At 42.1% G+C, this 24435-nt stretch overlaps 2 protein-coding genes across 4 annotated transcripts in view; both read left to right on the top strand.

The window, feature by feature from the left end:
• Positions 1–17162, top strand: part of aldh1l1 (aldehyde dehydrogenase 1 family, member L1) — a 34673-nt gene extending 17511 nt beyond the window's left edge. The window contains exons 8-23 of the mRNA XM_034584336.1: positions 7724–7849; positions 7954–8045; positions 8926–9073; positions 9174–9293; positions 10657–10784; positions 11688–11838; positions 11996–12066; positions 12461–12566; positions 12679–12766; positions 12971–13064; positions 13147–13246; positions 13804–13902; positions 15255–15420; positions 15512–15617; positions 15725–15924; positions 16713–17162. Of these exons, the coding sequence (XP_034440227.1) occupies positions 7724–7849; positions 7954–8045; positions 8926–9073; positions 9174–9293; positions 10657–10784; positions 11688–11838; positions 11996–12066; positions 12461–12566; positions 12679–12766; positions 12971–13064; positions 13147–13246; positions 13804–13902; positions 15255–15420; positions 15512–15617; positions 15725–15924; positions 16713–16768 (1851 nt within the window). The 3' untranslated portion in view covers positions 16769–17162. The remainder of the gene's footprint in view (positions 1–7723; positions 7850–7953; positions 8046–8925; positions 9074–9173; positions 9294–10656; positions 10785–11687; positions 11839–11995; positions 12067–12460; positions 12567–12678; positions 12767–12970; positions 13065–13146; positions 13247–13803; positions 13903–15254; positions 15421–15511; positions 15618–15724; positions 15925–16712) is intronic.
• A 2149-nt stretch (positions 17163–19311) lies between these two features.
• LOC117760923 lies at positions 19312–23189 on the top strand. Of its 3 annotated transcripts, none has more exons than XM_034584342.1 (5): positions 19312–19518; positions 19796–19883; positions 20969–21036; positions 21116–22468; positions 22508–23189. In XM_034584342.1, exons 1-4 carry the CDS (start codon positions 19394–19396, stop codon positions 22446–22448), a joined length of 1614 nt encoding a protein of 537 aa, XP_034440233.1. In that variant the 5' UTR covers positions 19312–19393; the 3' UTR covers positions 22449–22468; positions 22508–23189. The 3 variants fall into 3 exon arrangements, with proteins under 3 accessions (XP_034440233.1, XP_034440234.1, XP_034440235.1); XM_034584343.1 differs by having other exon boundaries at positions 19471–19518; positions 20941–21036; XM_034584344.1 differs by lacking the exons at positions 19312–19518; positions 19796–19883 and adding an exon at positions 20695–20826 and having other exon boundaries at positions 20883–21036.
• Positions 23190–24435: the final 1246 nt, after the last annotated feature.

Raw genomic sequence — 24435 nt, 5'->3', positions numbered from 1 at the left:
CGAACTCCCCAACCTCCATCACATCCAATGCAAACTCATCACTATCATCACCACCCAACAAAGCAACTGATAGGGTGGGGGAGGGGGCATGGTTTCCTTGGTCAGAGCCGTGGTGATGAGTCGGCTGAGCAAGGTCCTAAAGCAAGGGATGCAGCAGCAGCCACAGGTGACTAGGATAGCTGAAAAGATAGCTAGGGAGAGGAGGCAGGATGCAATTCGCCCTTTCCATTTGCCGAATGCAGTGTTCATCCAGCTATGTAGGGGGTTGTTAATTCCCGAGTCTGCGGCCATGTCCTGTGCCATGGTGCGTAAGGCGGAGAGGGCCCTGGTCACCGAGCCATCAGGGGCGGTATTGTTGGGATAAATGTACAACAAGAACTCCCTATCATAGTGCACACCCCACCCTTTTCTGCCAGTAGGAGGTCTAGGGCCATTCGGTTCTGTGTGACCATAAGGGACGTAGGGGCGAGCTGTTCGGATAGGCCTGTTATGGCGTCTCGAGTAAGGTTGGTGAGGCGTTGGAAATTGAAATGGACGTAGTTAATGCGATCCACGTTTTTGTTGGGAGTTACCCATATCCAGATAGACACAAATCCCGCTGCAACTTGATCCACTAATTTATATTGGTCTGGAACACCCCGAGGAAACCCTATGGTGTCTATGTATGTGGGTGAGTCCCTCTTTAAGTCAAAATGCGTTGTTCTTCGTCGACGGGTGCTAGTGGGTGTTTCTGGGCGGGGAGAGAGGGTAGTCAGGGGCATGGCCAATTGAACAAGTGTGCAGGAAACCTTCCAGTTTGAAGGAAGGCGGTTCCTCAAGTGTTTTCCTCCACAGTACCAGAAGAGGTCACTGCGGGCCCACTCCAGCTGTGTGGCGTTGTGGCCAGTTGGTAACATTGATGTTTCTAGAACACCAGGAGGACGGTATCGAACCCATCTCTCTGTGAGATGAGTTACCTTTTTTAGTCAGACACGTGTAATTTCCCTTTACTGGAGTAAATATAGGGGGGCAGCGTGTTGTTTGGCGCCGGGGAAAGAGATGACTGAGAGTAGAACAGTTGGCGGGGACTGGCTTCCATGTGTAAGCCATACAGCAATCAAAACCGGGTCGATCCGAGTCTATCAGTAGGGGGCCGGGGGTGGTGGTTTAAGGTGGCCGGGGCTGACTGCAGACTATACAATTAGTGAGGTTTTGGGAACGGGCGGTAAAGTGGACCCATTTTAGCCATATGTTTTCATCAGTGTATCCAGTCTCTATTTCTACCACATCTTCAACGGTACTGGCGTCGTAATATTGGACCGCAGGGGAGCTGGGTGGGGATGGTAGTGGTGAGGTGGATTCAGGGGGAGAGCTCGTGGAGTCATCAGACAGGGAAGGGGAAGGCTGAGTTCTAGGGGAGGAGGAACGGACGTTTATCCTAACGATGCCCATTGGGTCAGCTCCTGTCATGTCTACTCCTAAAACAAAATAATAAGGACTTGTTGGTGCGGCTCTTTTAGTCAATTTGCTATAGTGGAGATGTTTTAAGAGTCATTAAGAGACTATTGTCGGGGGAACCGGCAGGCGTGATCCTCCAGGTGAGGGTGATGTTTCTTTGGAGCTGTCCTAAGGGGTTTTGTGCATTGTATCTGTGGGTGTAACCCTTGGGGCCTGTGTTCCACAAAACGTGTTATCAAAGGTTTATCATTTTGCATTCATCTCTAAACCATTGTTTTTTATATATGATATCAGGAACCATATGAACATGTGATGTACAATGCCGAAAAGTAATTTTTCATTTCTAAGCATGTGATTGCTTCTAATATCAATGTGTGTGTGTCAGTGACATTTGGTGTGTCACTTTCATGTGTGTGTGGTGTGGGTGCGATACCATGTATCTCAGACGTCGAATGAATCAGAGTTTCCACCGCTCTCTCCTGGCCCCCCCCTCATCAAATCTGCCTGAGCAGCTGCACCTCGTTCCTCCGGACACTCCCTCGCCCAATGTCCCCTCTTTCCACACCTGTAGCAGGTGTCTGCTGTTCTGTTCGTGGAGGAATACAGGGCGGAGGTGAACGGCTGGGGCTGAAGCCACTTCAGGTCTCTGAAGAGGGGCACAGTCGAGATCGTGGTCCACTCTGACACACTGAGGCACTGTAGGATACAAAGAAAACTTTTTCTGTGCAGATTTATCTGTTCGTTCACATTCATTGGCCATTTTATCACATTCATTCCCTTGGGTAGCACACTGCATTTGTAATGACAAAGAAACAGTTGCAGGTGTATGCTTTTTATGTAGATGCAATGAAGAGATGTGTGTGTGTGTGAAGAGTTGAACTGTGTGAGTGTGTGTGTGTGAACTATGTGTTGTGAGAACTACGTGTGTGGACTGAGGGAATATTAAAATCCAGGAGATAAGACACAGACACATGCTGAAGGCCTCTTCGAGGTCTTGTTGGGGGAGATGAGCACAGTCTCAGATTTGTGGCTCTGATGTCATTTTGGCAGTTTACACAAGCAGAAATAGTATGCATAAGCAGAGATAATATTTAGTGTGGTATAATGATAAAATGTTTCCATTACATTCCTCCCTTTTGATCATAAAATGATCACAACATCAGATACAAAATTTACTTGCAAGATGTCAGCACATATTATATCTAAGGGTGAAAATCTCAAGTAAAATTCTTAAGTAGTCTTTATCTTCCAATTCTAAAAACAAAGAAAATTAAATAAATAAAGAATTTTCTGTGTGGAAATTGCTTCTTCACTCCCAAATTCGATCTCTATTCAGTTAAGGATATATCATTTCACAGTACCAATTTTGCTTGGATATGTGTAACAGTGCAAGGAACCCTCTAATTTTGTGCACTATAAAAAAATATTATGGTTGGCGGTCTCGATAGCAAATTTAGTTGGATTATATTGTCATAACTCTAAAACCATTTTAGGAAAAATTATATTATAACATAATCATGCAAGTTCACCTTTTCAAAGAGCAATGACATTATTCAGTCTGACATTTGAATTTGAATTTTAAAATATCCTTGTTTGAATAAAACATAAAGAAAACAAATAAAACAAACATCTAATAAAGACATAAAAAACATAAAGAAAATAAATAAAACAAACATCTAATAAAACAATAAAAACATAAAGAAAATAAACAACTCCAACTAAAATACCAGATAAGATGGACTCTCTAGTCCCATTAACGAAAATTGCTCTTGAATACATAAAAACATTTGACACAGGATATATGTTACCAGCTCAGTAAACTGCTTCTCTAATGAATTGTTAAAATACAAAACATTCATATTGTACAATTACAAATTGTTGGGACAATTACTAACCGAACTTTTTACCTTCACAACCTTGGGATAAGAACAGTTTAATAATCTTATCAAATAGGAGCACCTAAAATTGATTAAACAAAAGATTGCTCAAACATAAAGTTAAACTGGGAATTAAATATCTGAATTCATTACAAAGTATTATATAGAATTTGTCACAAAAAAGTCAACAGTCCCTGTCTAATATCTATGGAGTTAGAGCAACAGAAACACATTTATTAGAATTATAAGAATTCACTGCCTGATTACTAGAAATCACACTTGTAACCGAAATCATGGAAAGCAGTAGGGATTTGTCTCAGGTAGGAAAAAAACAAAACATTGATGGCCTCACCCACAGGGGTGAAGTCCTGCTATCTCCATCGCCATTTACATTATCTGCGTGTTTCTCTTTGCTCATATGGAACTCAGAGGTGCGTAGCTGAGTTTAAAGTAGAGTATACAAGCTTATATTTGGAAATAATCAAGACAAGACATACAGATAGACCCTCCTTTTGTGGTCAACGTATTACTTTAAGATTTTGAGGAGGAGTCGGCCAAATCAGTGGCTACTTCTCGTAAAGACCGAGAAGGTGGGTCAGTGGGTGCACAATGTGTGAGGTGGTGCCAAATTGCTCCTGTTTTTTCCTTTTAATCGGATCGCATTGTGCGGTACACTCTGTTACCTCCCAAGGTCCTGTCCACCTAGGGTCAGGCCACTTTCTCTTGTGAACTGTGACCCTTACCCAATCACCCGGTCTTACTGGAACAGGAGTTCTCCGTGGGGGTCTTGTCAGAACATCCAGCAGCCGCCTAGGACCTTTGCAGACAAACTTCAGTAAGATTAGTTAAAGCTTTCATGTAGTCAGTCAATTTCTCCTGACATACATCCAACCCGGGTCCATAACCAGTGTCTCGAGGAGGCCCTGGCATGGGCCGTCCTGTTGAGAAGCTCATGTGGGGATAGATGGGTGACACCCATTGGATGAACTTCTTATTGACATGAGCGCCAAGGGCAGTGCTCTCAACCCACGACGAGTGAGGTGTTGTGACATGCTAGTGCTGTGACATGTTGCTGTAATGTGTGTGTATCTGTGTGGGTCGGGGTTGGTCGTGTTGGTATGTCAGGGGTGTGTATCTCTAACTGTAAAAGTTCCCGTCGTCATTTGTCTCTTAGTGGAAAAAATTAAAAATTAAAATTAAAAAATAAAAAATAAAAACACAAGCCAATCCAATGCTGTCAAACCAGTTGTAACCCGAGCTGTAATGTCCCTTGGTCTCCCCCAGGTGGCAGGCGTACACCGCTAGTTGTACGTTCTTTTATCCTTCACCAGATGGCGACCTCGCTCTATTTTTTCTTATTTCGTTATTTATTCTGTCTCTGTCAGCCGGGTGACCTTCCTCTTGTTATCTCCTCCTAATTTGGTTCTCACTCGTTTTCCACACACACACTTTCATTCACATTTGTATCAAACTTAGTGCTGTGTCACCATAGTTCCTTTACATGAAGTTCATATTAGGACTACTCGGATCAGTTCCATTACCCACACATATTAGTTACCTTAAGTTCTTTAATCAATCTCCAAATCGCTATTGTTTAGTATTTAATAAATACCCACACATTCAGACCTCTTAAATCTTATATTTTTTATGTTGTCAGTTTTTTGGTCTCTGTCAGTCTTTTTATTCTAGTCAGTTACTTCATCTGTCAGGTCCTCGTAACACGTTATGGTCCCGGCATCTTTTAATTTGTGCCCGATTCAAGCAACTGTGTGTCTGGCTAGTTAAGCTCCTCACTCGTCAGTGCCGGTAGCCCCTTCCTCCAGGTTCACACCCTAATCCCAGATTAGGTGCAAGGATGCAATCTATTGCTTGAATCGTCTGTCTTTTCCTCCAATCTGAATTAGTTTTAAGGGTTCGTGCGTCACAGGGTGTGGCGCCCGTCCCGCGCAGGTCCTAGACCTCGCTTTGATCTTGTTTCTTCTGAGCCAAGACAGGGTCCCGGACCCCACACAAGGTCCCTGACCTTTCACAGGGTCCCAGACCTCTGTTTATTTTACATAGCCCCTACATTGCTTCCAATAAAACACAGAACGGTATAGTTTACCTCCTTTTCTCCCCTCCGCACACTCACAATCTATATCAATGCCTATATAACTAATGCAGAATTTGTTTTAACAGGTTTCTGCTTACCTTTTAGGTTGGCGCCTTGTGAGTATGTAGAGAATCGATCGGAGCGGCCTCGACTTTGGGTTCTGGCCTTTCTGGTCAAAAGTTCCCTACAGGATCACGTCGGGGTCACCATATTTGTCGTGTTCTTTTTTCCTTAGGTAGAGATGGTAGAGTCGGTCTGGTTCAAAAAAGTATTTATTTAGAAGCAATGAACAGCTACTACATAGCTATGGGCAGTCAACGTACAACCCGCAAGCCGCCTAATACCGCCAGGGAAGTCAAGAGTCGCCCCGAGCGGACGGTGGGTGCAATATTTATAATAATAGGTAGAACTTCAGCAGGAGGGGGAGTCACGTGGCTAGTGCACAGGCTGGTCCCAGCCTCAAGGCACTGGAATTCGCCAATGATGAGGAGCCGCTCCCAGTTTCGTCCCTCCTTTGACAGTAGCTGGGACAAATCTTCACATTCTGACAGTGTTTGGTTTGGTGTTTTAAAACAAGCCTTGAATCGGCTGACAGCTTGTGAGCTTTCAGTATGGCATGCGCATTTTCTAGACAAAACAACGCCTTTCCTATCTGTCCTTCAGACCCTAGTGGCCGCTGCTTGAATTCTTTCTAAGGGTATGTCACAGTTTTTTAAGAAAACAGTGCATTCATCTATGTGTGATTTTTGAAATAAAGCTAATGGAGTTTATGCTGTAATATAGTAAGTTAGGTATGAGAACAAGTTAAAGTACAGTGTATTGTCTGCCACAGATGTACAGTCTTCTCAAACAGGCATTATCAGACAGGTGCAAGACTGAACTGCGATGTGACGCACACACACACACAACAATCAACTTCAAGATTAAAACCAGCCAGCAACGGCTACTATCAGTCACTATGTGAAGGCCACACATTTTCCCACCTATTCAGATTCAGCCCACAACTGCCCCTGCCCCCCACCCCTGTCTAACATACTGCACTTGTTTAGTTCAGTTTCATTGCCATCTTCACAGACACATATTCAAAGAAGAACATAGATTTTAGTCTTAACAATATTCAAAGGAAAACATAGATTTTAGTCTTAACAGTACCCAGCATCATTTCTTCCTGTTGAGCGGATTGCTGGTAGATGTGTGGTTAACACATCTACTGTGCATTTAACCAACACAAGTGAAAAGGTAACTGTAATCATGCCACTCTGCACAGTGGTTGAGATTTAGGATAGTGTTCATGGGCAAGATTGAAGAGGTGGGTTGTCAGTCCTGTCCAGGGAAACAGACTTACTGAGCCTCATTGTTTTGGATTATAATAAAATGTTGAAATAAATTGCACTGTTTATATATATTTTTTCTATTCATTATAGCAGACTTACTTACATAAGGGAAATCTATATAAGCTACAATTTCAGATTTTATATTTATTTTAAGCCTGGTGTACTTACGCCAGATATTTTAGTTGGTATCTTAGTTAGTACCTTTTAGAAAAAGGTGTTACCTCTGCACCACTGAGTGAAACTATCCTGATTTGCATTTGTAAAGCTCACAGCATTGTCATTTACATGTGAAAGCCTCCCCTAGGCCTAGGAGCAGGGGGGTCACCTGCCAACATTCTCAGGCTTGTAAAACTGCCAGAAATTGGAACCCCCAGTGTCAATTCCCGGCAGTACCTGGCAGTTTTCTGTGAACAGCCGTTAACCTGAAATTCCACCGAAATTTGCAGCGACACTAACTGACACAAATTCTTCTTTTCATGCAGTGAGACTGATTCCCCCCCTCGGTGTCTGTTAGACTGTACAACTTCTTATGCTCTCAGTAGGCAAAATGTACCAGATTCTGATACTGAGGAACAAATCCACTGTAACTTCATAACTATGCAATACTCATTTTTGTCTGTGCATTTTTTATATCTTATATGTCCAATTTTGTTAACTGCATATATTTCTTTTACAAATATGAGTCATTTCTAACTTTTTGACAGATTATTCTACTTTCACTATCCCCATTGCTGCTGTAACATGGCGACTGTCCCCATTTTAGGACTAACAAAGGATTATCTTATTTTATCTTCTCATATCTTAACTGTGAAAAACTGTGTCACATGACTTTAGATGATTTCTCCTGCTGACACACTAAATACACAGACTGTCAGTATAACCCTTCTGGTCTAATGGTTTTTAACAATGCTTTGGGGGGAAACTGGTGTCACATATATCCAGTTGTTAATCTAATAATCCCCTCCTTCTCTGTGTCTCTGCAGCTGTTGGTGAAGAATCTGCAGTTTGAGGATGGGAAGATGATCGCTGCAGCACAGTACTTCAGCTCAGGGAGCAGCGCTGCTGTGGAGCTCACAGAGGAGGAGAAGACCTTTGCTGAGCAGATGAGGGTGGGTCATGTTTGCTCAGTAACGGCCACTAAATGTCGATTTGTCCTTTTTTAAAACAAGAAAAAACAAAATTTAAACTGACTTTTGGCCATGTTTCCTCACAGGCAGTGTGGCAGAGCATTCTGAGCAATGTGAGTCATATTGAAGAGTCCACTGATTTCTTCAAGTCTGGTGCTACTTCCATGGATGTGGTCAGGTAATGACACGTCAGATAGTGTGTTGCTCTCGTTACCTTCTTATTTTAGTTTATTTATCTGTTAAACTGAACTGCAGTTATATGAACACAAATTCCCAGATTACCAGAATTCAAACATCCAAAAGTAATGGGTGCAGAGGTTAGAATGTTAGTGCTAACAACTACAAATACAAAGTTATGGATTGTTCTATGTACATAACTTTACAAATAACATCTGCAAGACAAAAACAAAGCTAGTTGGAGAGGTTTGTTGTGGAAAATCTACCGATCAATGGTCAACTTATCAGTGAAGAAAGTGTTCAGGATGTGCAGGATGTCCTCTCATAGTCTACAGTCTGATCTCCTGTGGTCACACTTTAAAGCCCTTCAGGTCATTTAGTCTATTGGCTTGCTAGTTCCTAAACAAGTACATGATTTTCTAGTTCTGACAGTATTATGTGACTACACAGTTTCATATCTGTGGTGTGTAGGGAGTGAAGCAGCCCTGTCCTTTGACCTTGGCCAAGGCTCCTGCACGGAATTCCCCAAACAAGACAGACCTCTGCACTACGTCTCTAGGAGAGGAGACAGTGTCTCTGAAAATACTTTAACAAGATGGTTTCTTTGTGAACATAGAACTGCAGCCGTACACATTATTTTTATGTGTTTCTATGTGGTTGAGTTTTCCCAGTAGTAAATAACTATCAACCCCATAAACTGTACATCAAAATCGACATAGACTCCAGGTCTGAAAAGTGAAGCAAATGCAGTTGTTCCTTTAAGTGCAATACTGCTGAAGGCCACCAGAGGCTGACTCCAAAAGGCTGTGGCTAAAATCAGATCAAACCATAACAACTCTCTCCTCTCTTCTCCTCTCTCTTGTTTCTGTGGTTTTCTTCAGGCTCGTAGAAGAGGTGAAGCTCCGGACCAGCAGCTGCCAGCTGCAGAATGAGGACATCTACATGAACACCACGTACCACGATTTCATCCAGATGTGCGTCAGGAAGCTCAGAGGGGAGGACGGTGAAGAGGAGCTGGTCGTTGATTATGTAAGAGTAATTCAAAATCACCTAGAACTGCACTGATACTTATCCCTGATTGGCCAAGGTAAGACAACATGTTGATCATGTACAATGTTTACTTCCTCAGGTAGAGAAGGACATAAACCATATGACCATAAAAATGCCTCATCAGCTGTTCATCAATGGAGAGTTTGTTGATGCTGAGGGAGGAAAGACCTACAAGACCATCAACCCGACTGACGGCACAGTAAGAGACAGACAAACCGTCACATTATGTAAAAGGTGTTCCTCTCTGTGATACAGTCACAAGTGGACAACTGTCAGTTCACACCAGGCATTAGAAGGTGTCTTCACTCTCTCACTGACCACTGGGATAAGATCACTCTTCCCCGCTCTGTATGCAAATACACATAGAGCTACATCTTCACAAAGACCAGACAAAGTTCATAAAGACCAAATGAGGTTTTTTTTAAGCCATTTTGACTGTACAGATATGTACTTGTTGTGTGTGTATGTGATAGAGAGAATAAAATAGATTTTTTTTACACTGTGGTAGTAGTAGAAGTGCTGAATACCTCCACCACAACTGTGCTCTATTTGTAACAAATGTTTCAAATTGAGTACTGTAAGTATGTAAGTACTAGTGATAATATGTAGCAATTGGGATATATATATATATTTTTACTTACATTTGTGTGTGTATATATGTATATATATATATATATATATATATATATATATATATATATATATATATATATATATATATATATATATATATATATATATATATATATATATATATATATATAGCATTTTGCCAGTAAAAAAGGTAAAATATACAAACATATGTACATCTACATACACAACACTGCCAGTTTGCAGTCTCTGTAGGCTGTCTCACCTCCATCAAGATCAGACCTACCTCTGTTGCGTTTTCTGCAAGTTAGAGAATTGTGTCTGAGTGGTGTGTGCCAGTGCAGACATATGTGTAAAAAAGTAGAGCAGAGGGCTTAGCACGCAGCCTTGTGGTGCACCGATGCAATGAGAGAGAGACAGCAGGGTCAGGTGTAGCTGACTCAATCAATGCACTGTGCACAGCTCTACTGTGAAAGGATTCATTATTTTACTCTTCTTCTCTTCAGAAATGATCAAATCAATCAATATGTGGGGATCAGTGTTAATATTGTGGCAGCAGTGGCCACATGTAATATACTCTTGGTTCATAATGCAAGTCAGAGGACGTCAGCTGAGTCCTTCATTATGGTGTGTGATCACACATCTACACATGTGTCCTGGACCACTAATGTGGTCAGAGTGATCGGATTTCAAATGTGTCCTCATGTTTCTCTTGGGTGCATTCACGCCTGAACTTGTCCAATTATGATCTGATCACCCGAGATGCATGTTAATACAAGGTCTGCACAGGGTCTAACTTTGATGTAATGCAGGTAGGACAGACTTCATCACCAGGATACAAATAAAAAAAAGAAAATGATTACACAGAATATTGTATTGTATTGCAATCCTACCAAACTGATTCCACAGGGAGGTGAGGTTTGGAGTGTAAGTGGTCACTCATGTATCTTCAACCTGTTTCTGTCCAACAGGTCATCTGTGAAGTGTCTCTGGCCCAGATAAGTGATGTGGACAAGTCCGTGGCTGCTGCTAAAGAGGCGTTTGAGGAGGGAGAGTGGGGCAAAATGAACCCAAGAGACAGAGGCAGACTCATCTACAAGTCAGTAACTCGGACCACATGAACACAAAGGTTTTCTGCCAGAGATACACTTTTAGTTATATCATATAGATAATTTATACAGTTCTTTATTTCACTGAGCTCCTCTCATTGGTTTGAATTGTACAGGGCTCAGTTTAGGGAAATTGGTAATTTCATGTAAATAAACATGGCAATCAGATTTGGCGACATTTGAACCAGTCACTGAAGACAGTTGGAGCATGGGCACAGGTGACAATGTGGTGCAGTGGTTACCACTCTCACAGCAAGAAGGTTTGGGGTTCGAATCCTGGTTTGGTTTGGGTTTTTCTGCGTGGATATTGCATGGTCTCCCTGTGTTTGCGTGGCCCACAGTCCAAAAACATACAGACTGTGGTTAGGTAAATTGGGTCTGTATGTTGCGATGAGCTGGTGAGTTGTCCAGGGCGTACCTCATATTTCACCCAGTGTCCGCGGGATTGGGCCCCTGCGACTCTCAAGAGGATAAGTGGTATAGATAATGGGATGGATGGTTAATAGATGAATAAATAGTAGAAGGAATGAGATATGCAGAAGAAAATAAAGTTGATATGTTTGTTAGAAAAAAAGGAGGAAATGAACAGTGTGAGAATCAGTGGATGAATTGTCTTCAAGTCCATACTTTAAGGTGTCAGGTTATATAATCTAATAAGGAAAACATGTCGCTACTTTCTGTGGCCATATTGGATTAACTGAAGGTAATCATACAGGGGTCACTGACAGCTGTTTTTTTTTCAATCTACTGTATTCACTTTGTTGTTTATAACACACTGCCCCTGTCAACGTGATTTCGGCTCCATATTTTGTCATTCTGTGCCACTGAGAAGAAAAGGAAATTGCAGTTTTATTCGTTTCATGGTGTGAGTGACTCTTCCTCCCTGTCTGCAGGCTAGCTGACCTCATGGAGCAGCACCAGGAGGAACTGGCCACCATTGAAGCCATCGACTCAGGAGCTGTTTACACGCTGGCCCTAAAGACTCACGTGGGCATGTCCATCCAGACCTTCCGCTACTTTGCTGGCTGGTGTGACAAGATCCAAGTAGGACATCAGCTTTTAAAGCCTGATAGTGGTGTCACTCATAATATGAGGTGGACATTTGATAAATGCTGCCGCTGAATAATAGTACTATATAGCCCATAAGCAGCAGACAGCATGTTGGAAATACATGGAAATAAATTGTGTCCTCTTTCCACAGGGCAGCACCATCCCCATCAACCAGGCCAGACCCAATCGTAACCTCACCTTTACCAAGAAGGAGCCAATAGGGTGAGAATGACATACAAAATATTAGACATTAAATATGTTACTCAAGATTACAGCTTACATTTTTTTATATTTCACAAATAGACACAACTTTTAGTTTACTGTAAACTGGTAGATTCTAACCATATGCTGGGAGTGGGTGCTGTTGTGTGGCTCTCCGGTGTTCCTAAGCACAGGATGCATTCTTCCATCTGGATCACTAAAGATTAGTATAATTTGTGTCACTCCTACAGTATTTATGTGAGTACATAAATAACTATGACTAAATCAATGCTGATCAGAAGCAAGACATATTATAGAACACCCTAAACTTGAATCATACCAGCATCTTTTCCCCTTAGTATGTAAATAAATTAAGAGAGACAGACAGTGAAGTCCTCCCTGTGTCTCCTGTCAGAGTGTGTGCCATCGTGATTCCCTGGAACTACCCTCTGATGATGTTGGCCTGGAAGACGGCCGCCTGCCTGGCAGCTGGAAACACAATCGTCCTCAAACCTGCTCAGGTCAGTCAGGCTCCGTCTGTACAAGCCTAAATGAAAATGTCTGCGCAGCCTGTACTAAATACTGTTGAGTGGATTAAAAAACACATTTGCAAACATTTATGTGTGTTTGCAGGTGACTCCGCTCACAGCTCTGAAGTTTGCTGAGTTGGCAGCAAGGGCGGGACTGCCCAAGGGTGTCGTTAACATTCTGCCTGGTTCAGGTGGGAGCCCACACACTCAGCCTGACTGAACAGAAAATGTGTTTAATGATTTTTCTGTCTAAAGGTCTTTCTCAAATTAACCTCAAATACGAGCAGCTCAGCAAAGCATGAAAGCCACTTGTTTCCCTACCAAGCATCACTATGAGCTGCAGGCTGACTGCTGAGGCTGCGGGAGCTGTTATTAAACTTGTGCGTTTCTTCAAGGCGCCCTGGTGGGTCAGCGTCTGTCTGACCATCCTGACGTCCGCAAACTGGGCTTCACGGGTTCCACTGAGATTGGCAAACACATCATGAAGAGGTGAGAGGTCAAGTGTATTAGCAAAGCCTGATCCAAACTGAATGTATCATCGCTGCTCACCTGTGCTGTTATCCATTCAAAGTTGTGCAGTCAGTAACGTGAAGAAAGTCTCTCTGGAGCTCGGAGGAAAATCCCCACTCATCATCTTCAGTGACTGTGACATGGACAAGGCTGTGCGCATGGTAAGTTCTTACAGAATGTGTGACGCCCCTTGTGGCAGAGTTGACAGTAACTAGCAGCTCAACATGTCACGTCACTTAATGACACACATTCAGATTTAACAGATGAGACGAGTGTAGGTCCATGTGCTCCAGTTGCTGACTTGTAGGATTTATAGTCACATTAAGGGAGTTTAAAACATTCAATAAAGCAGTATTGTTAGACACAAACTAATTTCAGAACGAGAAGTAAAAACAAACAAAAGAGATTATATCTTTTTTTTACGTGTATTTTTCATTTTTAAAACCACAGTATTTATCTATTATCTAATATTTTTATATTTTGTTAACGTAATATGGAGATGTGCTTTCAGGGACCAGACTCATTAAGCAGACAGGGAGCAGTGTAGATATACAGTATATCCATATATATATTCCACAATTGTGAGTGAGCCTCAATCCTCTCCACAATGTGAACACACTTCTCCTCTCTATGGAGACAAAGTAGGTGAAGGGCTTGGTGAAGAGAGGAAGAGAGGATGAGATGTGATAAGTCTCATGCTAATGTGTGTGCGTTTCAGGGCATGAGTTCCGTATTCTTCAACAAGGGGGAGAACTGCATCGCAGCCGGCAGACTGTTTGTAGAAGACACCATTCATGACCAGTTTGTAAAAAGAGTGGTACGTGTCTTTATCTATCTCACACTGCTGATGTTTTTCATTTCAGATTTCAACCCCTCATGTCTGAAAAGCATACGACTGCTTCAATGTCTCTTATTCATTTCTCACACACACATCACACTAAGCTTCAAACATACACATGGTTTACCAGAGCAAACTGAGGGTTAGTGTGTGGAGACAACACAATGAGGTAAGAAACATGATTTTTATAAATAAATAAATAAAAATTAAATAAAATTTCAATATTTGTCCATCAATCTTCACCAGATAATTAATAGTACAGTTAAAACATTAGATTTTAGCATATTTATTTAAATTCAAAAACTGAAATCTCTTATTTACAAATGTGTTGAGACCTTTCAATATATTATTTTGTAGAAATACCTTTCGCAGCATTTAAAGCATCCAGTTTCTTCCTGATTAAATCTAAATGCTTTGTACTCCCGGATTTGGAGTTTTTATCTCTTTCTTCCTTTGTGATTATCTCCAGCTCGACGCATTAGATGGGAAGTGTCAGCGAGCTGAACTATGATTTTTCAGGTGTCTTCACAGATGTTCTATGGGGTTTACCTGTGGGCTTTGACTGGGTCACACAAGGACAGTCAGAGACTCCACTGTTGTCTTGGCTGTATGTGCTGTGTCCCAAGTCGTCTGCACTCTGGTTTTCTTCAAGAACCAAATATTTGGCTGCACTCAGCTCTGAAGTCTCCCTGAATACTTTCTGAAGCCTCTGTAAATAATTTCCACCTGGCTGCACCAATACAATAAACCATTCTGCAGCCAAGGGGCTGACAGATTGACAAAAGTACATTACTTCCTGAATGAAATTCCCAAACTGTCATTTAACACCATAAATATTACAGATTGCAGATTTTCCTAAAACAAGCTCAGCTTCAGTTTCCTTGCCAGAAGAGATCTGCAGGACACATGATTTCCTTTTCTCATTTGGTTTATTTTCTTCTTCAAAGGACAAATCTGAGCAAAGAGTGTCTGAATATAATGACACCAGCTCTGACGGTCACCTGTGAAGTGATGACATCCTCAGTTGTCTTTCTCCCTCTTGCCTCACAACAACAGTGATAATGTTCCACAAGATCAGAGAGCCTGAACCACTTACACTTGGGTCATATTGCATTCGTACTCTGGTGTTGGATGTATTTACACACAGACCTGAGTACCAGTGGCACACAACACACTGTCATTCCCCTGCTACTCTGAATCAAGCACTGACACACCAGCTGCAGAAAAAGGAGCCATTCCACCAGAGACCTACTTTCTGATGATTGAAAGTAAAAGGGAGGACTAAAGCTAATGTCAGTTGGACTTTAGAGTTTGGATGTTCTTTCTTTCAGGTTGAGGAGGTGAATAAGATGAAGATTGGTGATCCACTGGACCGATCCACGGACCACGGCCCTCAGAACCACAAAGCCCACCTGGACAAACTGGTGGAGTACTGTCAGACCGGTGTGAAGGAGGGAGCCACCCTGATCTGCGGCAGCAAGCAGATACAGCGACCAGGTGAGACAACAGAAGATTGATAGTGTAGTGAGATGCAGTCTCCATGTGTCTGGATGATGTGCTGACATTATTATATGTTTCCTTCCTAAAGGTTTCTTCTTTGAACCCACGGTGTTCACTGACGTTCAAGACCACATGTACATCGCAATAGAGGAGTCATTTGGCCCTGTCATGATCATTTCCAAGTTCAAGGGCGAGTAAGGATAACTCAAGTTACTTCGAATGATTAAGACTAGACCTGAGTGTTTTCTTCTCTGCTCTAATTCTTCCACTGTGACGTCTCCTCTCTGTCCCCTTGTCTCAGTGATGTGGACGATGTCCTGAGAAGGGCCAACGCCACAGAGTACGGCCTGGCGTCAGGTGTTTTCACACGAGACATCAGCAAAGCTCTGTATGTCAGTGACAAGCTCAATGCCGGCACAGTATTTGTCAACACCTACAACAAGACTGATGTGGCCTCGCCTTTCGGAGGCTTTAAACAGTCTGGATTTGGCAAAGACCTGGGTAAGAAAAACTGCTGCTGTTTCTCTGTAGCTGTAGTTCTTTCATTTATGTACAGAATTTGTATAGAATTTACACTCCCTCCAATGCACCACAACAAGGGAACATAGTCCAGGAAAAGAGGAAATTGTATTTTGAAAAGGTTTGGAAGATGCTAACTTAATTTGTTTAAATCCACTCCTGAAGCCTCATTTTAACTTCCACTCTATCTTTTTTTCAATGTTAAAATCCGAAGTGATAAATGCTAATTCCCCTTTTATACTAACTGTAAACTGGTTTATTTAAAAGTGGGTAAAATCGTCTTCTTTCCCATTGACAGTGGAGGAGTTGCCTTTGTGTTTTTCCATGTCACAAACACACAGGAATCTGAAAAGCTCTCTCACCTTGCTGTCTTGCCAGTGTTGCATCTTGCACGATGCAAAGAAAGAAATCGCTGTTGCATGTTGTTCTCAAGATGTAAAAAACAACAAGTGCAAAAATGTTCATAGCGATTTGAGAGCCAACACTGAAAGTTGAAGTGGGTCATAACATTGCAAAAGAAAAGTGGAGAAGCGGCTAAGTGTGTTGATCCAGCTTTTCTCAGCCTCTGGAATGTATAACTTTGTGTGCAGTTTACAAGAATTTACATGGAACCTTAAGTTTTTGTAGTATCCAACAAATAAACCCCTTATTTCTTTGCATCTTATTGTTGATTTGTTGAAAGCTGTTGTGGGGTGTTGCGTTAGGACAGCGAACACCGGCCTTTCTTGATTCATATCCATACTCACTGTCAGTCTCTGTTTCTCCAACAGGACAAGATGCTCTCAACGAATACCTGAAGACAAAGGCAGTGACCATCGAGTATTAAACCACATTATAGAGGACACCAGCTTCCTGTGTGCACGGATGTGTCTGTGGACACTGACAGAAGAGACACGTGAAGGGAGATCTGTCACCAGCACTGACCTGTAGTCATGTCTCCAGACTTGTTCCCTCACTAGTGACTATTGAATGAGTTAAAGTCTTAACATGCTAATTGTTCACATTAACAACTTTAATTAAACTGAGCCATGTGTAATAAGCATGTCTCTAGCTAGATCACGTAACTCCTGAGACTGTTTCATCATCAGTGTGTCTGAGAAACGAGGTGGCATTTCAAACAGGTTGTATGCATTTCTAATATGGCTTACATTAGGTCGGAAGAGTTTCAAGAAATGTAACATTTCTAATCATGTTTGCTTATCAATGAAAACTGCTGAGCAAACTGCTGCTGTGGACCTCCTCATTACTGTTGTTCCATCTTACTCATGATGCATTCAAAAGTAGTACTTCTTCCTAAGAAATATGAAGGTGCAGTTAGGAAAGTTTTATATATACACACACACACACACATATATATACATATGAGGTTAGTGTATGGCTTGTTGTGCAGTAACATTATGTGTATGAGTAAGTAAGTTGTCCACTGCAAGTACAAGATCTGATTTCATATTCTTGTGCCACTATTTCCCCTTTTCCCCATTCATCATCTTGTTTTGATGAATGCAACATGGTTGTCAACAAATCAACCCAGCCTTGCCTCAGTGTCTATTGCCTTAAAATAATATATATACTGATCGATGTTAATGCTCTTGTACTTATCCTTCTTTAATCCTAATCCTTCTTAGTATGCAGGACTTCTACTTGAAACAAAGTATTTCTGTACTATTGTGTTCATACTTTGAACAAGATCTGAATAGTCATCCTACGACTGCAGCGATATGGACAAAATTATATTTGGGGCAGTTTTTCCTTACTCTTGTTGAGGGTTAAGGGCAGAGGATGTTGTACTGTGTTAAGCCCAATGAGGCAAATTGATTGATTTGTGAATATGGGTAAGGGTTACAATAAAATTTGATTGATTGATATGAAAATGTTCCTACCAGGCAATATAAATAATTATGACGGTAATTATCACATTATTATTTTAAGTTTAAAGACAGATTTTAGCTCCTGAGTGAAGATCTTTTATATGAGCTGAGAATCACAAACAGTGATTATAGAGATAGATTGATTGTGTGTTATCACTGTGCTTGAGTAATGCATAAGCATTACATCGATGTATATTGTACTTTTGTTGTATGGCTAATGTTGAAAAGTATAGTGCGATATTTAAAGGGGACATAGCATGCAAATTCCACTTTGTTAGTGCTTCTACACGTTAATGTGGGTATCTGGCATGTCTACCAACCCAAAAACTCTGGGGAAAAAACACTCGCACGTTTTGTTATGGTTCCTCTAAGTCAGAAACGTCATGCTTGAGTGACTCGATTGAGCTTCCTGGGTTTTGTGTCATAACAAGGCACTGGAAATCTCCCTACATGGCCTTGCCCCCCCCCCCCCCATATGGGATGCATATTTGATAATTTATATCATATAAAATATGTAATTTATATCATTTAAAATCATGGGGGGAGAGGGGGGAGGGGGGAGCTGGCTCACTAGCATTTAAAGGAACAGGCACTCAAAACAGGTCACTCTGTGGAGGGCTGTTTTATACAGGGTAAAAAGGGTGCTGTTTTATATGATCCTTGTGGTATTTTGACCAAAGTATGTTACAGACATTTCATTAAGACCCCAAGGAACCATATCAACTTGTGGTAAAATGGGCATGCTATGTCCCCTTTAATTGATAATATTTTATCGCACAGCCCTAAGTCATAGATCACTGAAAGTAACAATAGGCTAGATGACTGAAAGCTAGGTCTAAGAATAAATGTTTTTAAATGTATTTATTCATCTAATTATTTATCATTTTAATATGTTATGTATTACCTTAAATACTATTTAACCCATCCTATAGGCAATCTGCTGTCACAAGTACACATACAGATTGATTGGTTACACTTAAACTGCTGGTTTCAATATACTTGATCTTTTACAGATCAAGTAAGGATTTTTCTTTTATATTTGACTGATTGACCCAAAGTCATTTTTTTCTTACTGCATGTAAATGGCTGCCACAGCGAATTATTACTGTATAAATTACACACAAACAGCAAATGCTGTTATACATGTTCAGTGTCTGGTAAGCTTCATAATGCTCTAGACTGGAGATCTGCGGCTTGGATAAAACTAAATCTAATTAATAGTATTACCATTATTTCACAGAATGGATGTTACTATTGTGCATATGTGAACTACCATCTTATGGAACACTGCCAACCTCAGGAACTTAAGAAATATCTCTGTGTATTGTCCCCCCCCCCCAACAATTAGCTGAGATGTCCGCCCCTGCACCTCTCTCTTGGATGAGGGCGCTCTCTGCTGGACGGCAGCTGAATTTTATAATAATTAAATAATTAAAACAGAATTTCGTCACAGCCCCCACCACACACACGCACACACACACACACACACACACACACACACACACACACACACACACACACACACACACACACACTGGCATCATCAGCACAGACGTGTTGTGCGGCTCTTGTCATTGGTGCTGATGGGCTCAGTGCTGCAGGAGCGGGTCCCACAGCCCCAGCTCTTGGTGGAGAGCAGGGTGCGGATCGGGGAGACGCAGGAGAGCTGCCGGAGGACGAAGAGCAACAACAGGCCTCATGATCCCAGGTAGAGTCTCACATCATCCTACATGTTGTTATCGTCCATGGTGGAGACAGACCGGGGAGCTCCTGTCGAGCCGCTCGTTGTTCCTCATCCGGAGTGTTATGTATATTCAGTCTATGGTTATTACAGAACATCACCGCCATGTCGGCGGCTCTGGTAAACATTCATGTTTGTGGATTTCATTGCTATCGTTCCTTTTTTTCTTTTTTCTTTTTTTTTTATTAAACAGCGGTTGTGTTTAATATTTAATACATGGGGGGGGGGGGGTTTGTTTCCACAGCAACAAAATGGGAAGAAGGCACCAGCCACAAAGGAAGTCAGTGCAGCCACAGTACATTTTCCCAAGTCAGGAGAATAACAACGACAAGGTGAGTGTGAAAGTGGAGCTAAAACATATGGCTCCATTGTTCATTATTCAATAGTGAATTACTAAAAATGAATCAGCAGAGGTTGTAGCTGGATAATTCATCATAAGGGAGAAAAAAGATTCTCTCATATCAGCTTTTCCAATGTGATATATAGATAAGCCATTTTCAGACCCCTGGAGAATGTCAACAGAATTGGGTCCGGACATTGTCCGAAGTTTGCTCTTCACTCTTGAACAACGCAGCAGGAGATTCTCACAGAAATCTCTGGAGTGTTCAGGTGCAGCAGGCAGTGGCAGGATGTGATATATTTAAATTCTGCTGCAGAGATCATGTGTTTTTCTTTACATCACATCAACATCGGTGTCTGCCCTTATCACCAAAAGCTCTCTTTCTTTGTTGGTGTCTTCAAATGTATGGCACCTCTTTTTCATCTTGAGAATTTGTATTCTTTTTGTGATTTTTCTTTTTACATCTGTCATGTGTTAGAATCGACACACCCACTCGCTGGCAGTGAGTCCTCTGGAGGATCTCCTGCTGTTTTCTCTGATGGGCTCATTGAGACATTCTGGCAGTTACTGGGAAGAGAAGCTCCAGAGAAAGTCTGGAGGCTCTCACTGAGACAATTGAGTTCTCAGATACAGCCCTTCTGGAGAATATCCAGAGATGTCTGAAAGCACCTTAAGAGATTAACTGAGAAATGAATCATGTGATCCATTTACAAAGAAAACTAGAATGACACCCGGGTGCATACCTCCACTAAGGTCATAGAGTCCCCTTATGAAACTATGTTTTCTTCAAGAACTATGAATATTTATCTGAGAAATCAACACAAATGTTGATTTTGAATGTTAAAGCCCCCTGATCTGGATCTGAACTCAAATGTAATGTTCTTTTCAAACCCATACTGAATCCTTCCACAAACCTTCATGGAAATAGGTTGAGTAGTTTGTGCGTAATGCGTCTAACAAACAAATGCAGAGGAAACATAATAATCTAACATTTTACCATGCAGCCTTAGTTTGAACTTGTGTTGAATGAACTGTTCAAATGTGTGCAGGTGTAACAGTGTCTCTCTGTAATCACAGAGAATGCAGCAAAGAAGAAAGCACAAGCCCCACCCCCCGCAGACTAAATGCAACACCTGTCAACACAGGTGAGATGTTTGTGTATTTTAAATATGATGTAATTCTTTGTTTCCTGAGAGTTGGGTTAAAACAATGTTTATTTTATAGTGCTCAGGGAACCTTGGACTCAAAGTCCCATCCACCTACCTCTGCAGAAGACGGGATGGAGCCCAAGGTGCAGCCAGCTGCTCAGCGCTCCGGCCACAGGGAGAAGAAGCACACAGGAATCAGAGGGGGCAGACACACACCAGCCTTTCCCTGCCACCACCTGTCTGAATCCAGCCCCGATCTGCTGGACAGACAATCACCAAAGCCAGAGATGGGTCTGAGCAGCCACGGAGACAGTGACAGTGACACCGACCTGTCTGAGTCAGAGAGAGTTCCTGTGTTGCTCTCTGGTCGGGTTCCTCCACAGCTCGATCTGAGGCCAGATGTCCCTGAGGCTGAGGACTGCTCTGCTCGCAGCCACAGGCCCACACAACAAGGCAGCAGAGGGTTTGACTTCCCAGACTTCCTTCCTCCACCTTTTAACTCATGGAACCTCAGTCAGCTGGCTCTCTTCTACAACATGGAGGGCCTGGGGGCGCCTCGGCCCAGGCCAGTGGGATGTTTGGAAAGGTACCTGGAGAGGCTGCTGCAGCTGGAGTGGCGTCAGATCCAGACTGTCCAGGAGGAGAGCGGCAGGTCTGCTGTGTCAGATGTAACGTCCAGCTGCCACAGGTCACCCGCTGCTGCCTCGTCACGCCTCAGCTCTCCAAAGTGTATCCTACAGTGTCAGCGTGCCTTCCCCCTCACCTTTCTCTCTACCCTGGCCGGTCACTCTACCCTGCTCTCTGGCTGTGGCTGCTCTCTGTGCCGCATCCGCCTCTCCACCTGTAACACGTCGTGCTGCCGCTCCACCCGCTGCCGCACCCGTCCCTCTAGACTGAGCCCCACGCTGGAGCACAGAGGGGCTGCATCGCTCCCAAAAAGGAGCTACAGTGAGAGCCGGGTGCACTCCTCAGACAGGAACATGGTCTCCCAAGCTCAGAGGTTAAGCAGCCCTGTGAGGGCCAACAGCCACCTGAGGAGAATGCAAGCCTCTGGCAACATCCGCAACCCGGCTCAAGGTGCTAACACTAAGCCTCATTCCGACGACAGGGACTCGAGTGTTGGAGCACGGGGGGATGTGTTGGATTACAGGACAGGGGGGTCTAGGAAAAGGAGTGACTCGGAGCAGAGGAGAGGTGGAGGAGTAGAGAGACGACAAAACGGATTGGAGAAAAGACGGAGTGGTTCTGAGTGTAGAAGAGGAGGAACCGAGCGAAGGGGAGAAGCTGAGTTGAAGGAACAAGAAATAAAACCAGATGCTGTCACTGCAATAATGGACAATTTACCTGGGTCCAAATTCCCTCCTGTTCCGAGGCCAAACAGACCAAAACAGGTTGGATTTGTTACTTAACAACAACCTGAGTTCTGTAGTTTGAAACAGAATGCTACAGCTACAGTCCTCACTTTTAGGATTTGATTGTAAGTCTGTATTTTCACTCTACAAATGTTTACAATTTTCATTATTTGAATGTATTGATGGAAAGAGTAGCAAGCTGATGACGTTGAAGATTTAGTTCGAGAATGTGATGTTTTGCCATATTTCTCTGTTCTCAGGTTATTATAAATACATAATTATGTTTAATCCAAAGCTGTGCGGCACTATTTGTTGTTACATACCTCTTATGTGCATGTGGGTATTAATATCAATACTTTTCTAGTTTCTTCTTAATTTAACCCAGTAAGCCCTCTTGAGCACAATACATTAAGTATGTTTGTATGAACGTTTTTACAGTTTTACTTGTGATGTGAATGAAGAAGCTGCCACTCAACAAACAGAAAAGCATCACAAACATTATTAAAGGTTACTGACAAATTATGATTGACTGGTGCAATTTCTTAAAGTGACAAAAATGTGGGAAATTAATGATGTAGGCCTCGTTCTTCCCTTTCCTCAGGCTTTCTGATTGGTTTATGAAATGATTTATCTCTGACATTTGTGGATCAATCAAGGGATGGGAAGGACATCTACCGCTCTATTTCTGTCACCTTCTCTTTGATTGTGTCTGCTGGATGTTCTCACTAACATCTCTTCGGTCGCTGTCGTGCAGAGGAGGGAAGAGTTAATTAAATTCTATTTTCATCCCAGTCCCCTTCAGTTGTTGACAACTGAAGTTGTAGTTTTAGTTTTAACGGATATTTCGATCATTCTACACTTAATAATCCTCTATGAAAAAGTTAAAACGTGTGACTTTTTTGAAAATGTACCTCCTAATTCCACAAAGGTCTTTCTGTCTGCATGTGGAATGCATATCTCTTGTGAATTGTTCGACTAATCGACTTCACACTTGGCATGTGTATTGTTAATTGCCCAGGGAAGTGCAGTGCTGAGTTTGGTGCAATTTGGACGCACAATACTTCAATATTGATAGACTTTTAATCAACAGGCGACCAGTGCTCTGTTGCAGTCAGTGGGGGCAGAGCAGGGCCATCAGTCTGTGGATTGAGATGAACGTGTCTTCCTCTACATACTTGGATAAACTAGAGCAGCAGTCGTCAAATGGCAGCCTGTGACCTATAATATCTGTCCCAACAGACTATTTTGATGATTTGATTATTTTTATTTCACCATATCGGACTGAGACAGTGACGGACTGAACTGTGACGGGTGCAGATTTCCATCATGGCAACAGCATTCACACAATCCTTTCCTTTTTGGCAATTTGTCTTTAAAGTTAAAGCACAATGTTTGTTTCTTGCTACAATGCTTTATATTGAGCTGAATTACAGAGCTTGTATTTTGACATGCAATATATGAAAAAATAACAGCATCAATTAAAGTTGAATTAAACCATTCAAATGTGTATATATAAGTCACACAAGTGAAAAGTAATGAAACAAATTCAGTCTCATTTTATTAAAAACATTGACTCTAAAATCTTCACTGCAGATAAACCAGGTAGGATCAATACAAAGTTTTCTAACTTCACTCTGCATCATAGGCTTTTCAAAAAGCTCTGCACACAAACAATATAAAGTGTCAGTATGTCGTAGAACGGTTTGAGGAGGACTCACTAATGACAAGGAATCATTCTGAACAGACTGAGAGAACAGCCTATTCCAAACAGGCAGGTTTAGAACAGGCACTGCACTAGTTCGTAGAAAATCAAAATCTGAAACCTATTTTACAAAAGTACACACACCTCTAACTCACTAGTTTGTAGAAGGCCCTTTGGCAGAAGTTACAGCTTTGATTAACCGTATAGGTAACGTCTCTACAAGTATTGTTCGCCTGAATCTGGGCAGTTTATGCCATTCTTTGTGTCAGTTCCTCTAAGGCTCAGTCAGATTGAAATGGAAAGTGTCTTCAGAACTCTTCCTCAGGTCTCTCCAAAGAGGTT

The sequence above is a fragment of the Hippoglossus hippoglossus genome, chromosome 5 (assembly GCF_009819705.1).
Source record: "Hippoglossus hippoglossus isolate fHipHip1 chromosome 5, fHipHip1.pri, whole genome shotgun sequence".
Classification (NCBI taxonomy): domain Eukaryota; kingdom Metazoa; phylum Chordata; class Actinopteri; order Pleuronectiformes; family Pleuronectidae; genus Hippoglossus; species Hippoglossus hippoglossus.
The sequence above is the reverse complement of the archived record's forward strand: the minus strand, read 5'-3'. Positions and strand labels throughout refer to the sequence as shown.

Bases quoted from the DNA above. Each gene is read 5' to 3' on its own strand.
- LOC117760923 (XM_034584342.1), top strand. From the start codon at position 19,394: ATGGGCTCAGTGCTGCAGGAGCGGGTCCCACAGCCCCAGCTCTTGGTG. The intron at 19,519-19,795 runs GTAGAGTCTCAC...TTGTTTCCACAG, and splicing joins AACAGGCCTCATGATCCCAG to CAACAAAATGGGAAGAAGGC. The intron at 19,884-20,968 runs GTGAGTGTGAAA...CTGTAATCACAG, and splicing joins AGGAGAATAACAACGACAAG to AGAATGCAGCAAAGAAGAAA.